General features: G+C 40.2%; 1 protein-coding gene across 1 annotated transcript in view; it reads right to left on the reverse strand.

The window, feature by feature from the left end:
- Positions 1–5,099, reverse strand: part of ALG11 (ALG11 alpha-1,2-mannosyltransferase) — a 13,134-nt gene extending 8,035 nt beyond the window's left edge. The window contains exon 1 of the mRNA XM_007471683.1: positions 5,056–5,099. Coding sequence (XP_007471745.1) covers positions 5,056–5,099 — 44 coding nt within the window. The remainder of the gene's footprint in view (positions 1–5,055) is intronic.
- Between the last annotated feature and the right edge of the window lie 214 nt (positions 5,100–5,313).

Here is a 5,313-nt window from a genome sequence, read left to right on the forward strand (position 1 = left end):
CACGAACCCGCGTCTCCTGCATCGGCAGGCGGACTCTCAAGCACTGCGCCACCAGGGAAGCCCCAACGTACTTTTTCTTTTTAATCAGCAGTAAAAATCAATGTTGAGCCACCTTTCTCCTAACTCAGTATATGTGTTAAGGGAGTAAAATAAATTTAATTATTAACCTAAACAAGATATGACTGGGAAAGGCATCTGACCCTCAAAATGACAATATGTAATCCAAAGAAATATTCCATAGTCAATATTCCACAGCTAAAAGTTTGGTGAGACACTAAATCATCTTTATTATCTCACTTTGCCTCAAGCAGAATTTTTTTCCTTTTTCTTTCTTTTTTGGCCTTGCCATGCGGCTTGTGGGATCTTAGTTCTCCAACCAGGGATCGAACCCTTACCCCTGCAGTGGAAGCTCAGAGTCTTAATCGCTGGATGGCCAGGGAACTCCCAAGTAGAACAATTTTTGAGGGAAGGGGAATGGAGCTTAGATTTTTCCAGTTCAATTCTGAGTGTTGCATCTGATCTCTTTACATGACCCTGAAACCACTGTCTTCCCATGTGCCTCACTCCCACAGTCACTGCTGCAAGGTTCTCTATTATTGCCAGGTCGCCTGAGGCTCTGCAAAGGACCCAGGCCTGTTCACTACCATATCCCAATGCCTAGCATCATACCTGGCTGAGAAGGCAGTCAAAAAACAGTTGTTGACTGAATGCAAAATTTTATTACATCCTCAGATGTCTCTTTATTTTTTGGGGGGGCGGTGTTTCAATACGACAAATGTGTCATATACCGAAATGCAAGACTTTTAATAATAGAAACCGTTACCTTGGTTTTCTCACAACCTTATGAAACAGTACTTTATGTGTGTAAGAATTTTTTTTTTTAACATCTTTACTGGAGTATAATTGCTTTACAATGGTGTGTTAGTTTCTCCTCAGATGTCTCTTAAATTATGTCAAATTGTTTTTTCAAGGTATGGTTTTCTCATAGGGTTGGCTAATATAGCTGGTACCTAACAATTTTTTTTAATACGCTGCCTACCCTTTATAAAGGATTTGAGGGGCCTATAAGACATAAAAGCAATAAAATACTAAAACTTAAATAATGAAAAGTCAAGACCAGGGAGCGTATATGGTTAAAGTATGTTGGGGCGTGGGGAGGGGAGTGGAGACGGGGGTGGAGGGCACAGAGATGCAGGCTCTAAATTTGTACACAGTAGTGAACAGCAGATTGGGTTCTGGGCTGCTTAGTGACCAAACCAAATAGGGGGATATTCTGTGTAGTTACATGGTTTTCATTGTCCCTAAGTAGAAAACATACAAATTCTTTAGAGGAATAAATATTTTATTGATATTTAGTTTTGAAATAAATTTCTCACGCGGGATTTCCTATTGTGAATAAGTCCATTACTTGATGATTTGGTCTCAGGATACCTTTATACTCTCAAAAACTGCTGAGGACTCCATCCAGTTTTTTTTTACATCAGGTTTCTCAACCACAGCACTACTGACATTTTGGACCAGATAATTCTTTGTTGTGTGCATTATAGAATGTTTAACTGCATCCCTGGTCTCGATGCACTGGATGCCAGGAGTGTCCTCCCAAACAGGACAATCAAAAATATCTTGAGACACTGCCAAATGTCCTGCAGGGGCAAAATCACCTCTGACTGAGAACCACTATTACACTGATTATATCTACCAATATTTAACATATTAGACATGAAAACTGAGAAACTTTTTAAAAATTATGAATCCATTAAAGAAATAAATCCATTATATAACATAAACATATTTTTATTTTAAAAAACTTATGTTTTCTAAACCAAAAAAAGTAGTAAGGAAGGTGTCACTGTTTTTAATGTCTGGCTTAACAGAAAACAGTGGCTTCTCATATGTGCTTCTGCATTCAGTCCCTAACGATATGTTGTTCTGGTTCAAGTATATGAATAAAACCCAGGCTCACTCACATATGTAGCAGGAAAAGAGAGGAGTATTTTTAAATGGCCTATTCTGGCTACTAATATTCTTCTGTAATACTATACCAAATTAGACAAATGGCAATTTCTTAACAGTCAATTGCAACATGGAATCTGAAACCCTATCAATGCCCTTTCCATGCTCTGTTACACTGAAATCTATTGGTTTATCTTGCCCTTTGAATGGAACTTTTCTGTATGTGTGATTTTGTAACATTGTGACTTATTTGGGCAATATTGGTTCATGAGTTATGGAGAGTTTCCAAATGTTGACACATTTCTTTATACAATACCCCAAAATCACATTTGTTAAGATTACTACCCATCTCATCAGAAAAAATCTTTTAAGTATTGGAAAATGGTCAAGGTCAGAATGGCAGATACAAGTTTCCCAAAATTCTAACTTTCACTTGAAAACTCAAACTTTATCATTAGCAACAAATTCTGTCACTTGTTTTCTTTGTTTCTGTTTTGTTTTGTTTTTTTTTTTTGGCCGCACACACAGCTTCTGGGATCCCCGACCAGGGATTGAACCTGTGGTCCCTGCAGTGGATGCGCAGAGTTCTAACCACTGGACTGCCAGGGAATTCCCAGTCACTTGTTTTCTTTGAAGTGACAGGGTCAATCATTCATTTTCAAGAAAATATCTACTAAATACCCAAGTCAGTTTGTCTGTCAGTTGGTCTTTCAAATAAAAACTGTGTCCTGTAAAAAGTAGGTGTCTAATTCAACTTGCAATGTAGACAATCATACTAGAGGTTTTCCTTGAGATAACCATTTTACTTCGGTACGTCGAAGTGCTTTATGTGTTCCCCCCATTTGTCATACAGAATATTAAAAAGATATGTACTCGAGCTTGCCTGGTGGCGCAGTGGTTGAGAGTCCGCCTGTCGATGCAGGGGACACGGGTTCGTGCCCCGGTCCGGGAAGATCCCACATGCCGCGGAGCGGCTGGGCCCGTGAGCCATGGCCGCTGAGCCTGCACGTCCGGAGCCTGTGCTCCGCAACGGGAGAGGCCACAACAGTGAGAGGCCCGCGTACCGCAAAAAAAAAACAAAAACAAACAAAAAAAGATATGTACTCAACGGTTGAGATTTAAGAAAATTAATAATTTTTACTGCTTCATCAAGGACATTCTTTTTTTTTTTTGGCTGTAGCGGGCGTCTCACTGCTGTGGCCTCTCCCGTTGCGGAGCACAGGCTCCGGATGCGCAGGCTCAGCGGCCATGGCTCACGGGCCCAGCCGCCCCGCGGCCTGTGGGGTCTTCCCGGACCGGGGCTGCACCACCAGGGAAGCCCTCAAGGACATTCTTAAGAAAAACTGGCTTTAGCAAGTTAATGGAGGTGAAACACAATGACTACTAGTACAGTGTGATGTCACTGCCTTGGTTTGTGCTATGTAAGTTTTATCCACCATTACTTTTGCACTATCAGTGCAAATATCAACAAAATGAAAGAGGCAAACGTTATCCCAACATTATTCTAAAAATAATTTTGACCTTGAGGACCCACTGAAAGGGTCTTGGGGATTTGCAGGGGTCTATGGACCACCCTTTAAGAGCCACTGCTGTAAAGGATGAAGAGAGCTTGACAGAAGTAGTAAGATTGGCCACTTAATGTTTGGAATATATCAGTTCATAAAAGCCCTATTATCTTGGATAGTTAGCTTGTCCAGGACAAGACAAATAGTCTGTTTAATTTAAAATGTAGCTGACTCACAGAATCCAAAGATTTTTATGACATTTCCTTCAAATGACTTAAGTGGGATAATAAATGTGATAGGATTTTCAAACTGAACTATCCAACTGAAAATCAGAAAAAAAATCATATTAATGACTAAAATTGAGCCAGTCTTTGTTTTGAGTCTGTTAGTTTCAAAGATACACATACAGGTTCTATAAAGAAATTTATTAAACATCCTACAATACTTGCACATCAAAATTAACCATTTTAGAATTTGTTTAAATATAACTAAAATGTGTGCCATTAAATATTTATTCATATTTAAACACAAGACTTTAAAAAGATAACTGTAATCAACAGTGAATCATTCCATTCAGCAAACTTTTATTTAGTCATTATTATGTGCAAAGCAGGGAGTTCGGGATATTTCAAACGCTCTGAAAACAGGCTTTCCTGTTCCAACGATTTAAATAATCATTACAGAATTTGAAGTACAGGGGGCAATAATGAAGAAATAATACCTGAATTTTGGAGAGAATACCTATACACTGCTATTCAGGATGCTATCGTATTAATGATAAAATTTCAACCTGAACAAAAATATGTAGGTGTTAAAAGAGCTGTGTAGGTAGAATATACTAGGTCTTCTGTTTCACTAGTGTAAGTCAACACATGTAAAATACAGTAGAATTACAACAAATGTGGAAAAAAGGTCTAGGAGTTTTTTCACCAAAATGTTAACAATAGTTATATCTGGATGGTAGCATTCCTGGAGACTTCTGTATTGCTCATTTATTTCCTAACTTTTCTACAAGAAACAACGTATTACCTATGCAATGACGACAAGGTAGAAATATTTTATATAACTATTCTTACATCAATCAGAAAAGAAATCAATGGAAAATCAAGAAGAGGATTCAACATAAACTTGACATTTAAATGACATATGCTAACAATGACAGTTCTGGTGAGTGAAAGAAGACAAACTAAGACAAGAAAAAGGAAGACCCGGTTTCTTCTTCACCAAAAAGAACATGATAGATTGGAAAATGATTCGTGGCTCAACCATAACGGAAAATGAGGAATGAATGCGAATAATTTATGACAGACGAATAGGAGTGCGAATAAGAGAAAGCAAAAGCTGAAGCCGGGAGGGAAACTCGAGCCCTCAGCCAGCAGTGGGGCAGGGAAAGAAAACGCGGTAAAGTGAGTCTTTAACGCAGCCTCTTTGTCTATCTAGAAGACCCCAAAGGGAGAGGAAACGGTCACTGGCCTTGAGAAAATAGCTTAGATTCGTGACAAGGAAAGCCCTTCCGCTCAAACATTAGTCGCACTGGGAGGACAAGTACAACTGCGGCACGGAAAACGCCTGCGAGCCCACACCACCCGCTCCTCACCTCAATAACTCGCCCAAGAACCAACCCCTTGCGGCGACCGCCATCTTCCGCCGACCCACGATCTCGAGAAGCGCTTACGTTGTTCCTCTTCTCTATTGGCTCCTGAGGAAGCGTGCGGTCACCCCCGCCCACACAGGGGCGATTGTGCATTTCAATTGGTTGCTGGTAGTAGCTTCCCACGGCCTTCCAGCCAATAGAATCTCCCGCGGGGGTGGAGAAGTTTTCGGCGTGGCGTACTCGGGCCCGGCCCCCCACGGG

The sequence above is a fragment of the Lipotes vexillifer genome, unplaced genomic scaffold (genome assembly GCF_000442215.2).
Source record: "Lipotes vexillifer unplaced genomic scaffold, Lipotes_vexillifer_v1.1 scaffold470, whole genome shotgun sequence".
Classification (NCBI taxonomy): Eukaryota; Metazoa; Chordata; class Mammalia; order Artiodactyla; family Lipotidae; genus Lipotes; species Lipotes vexillifer.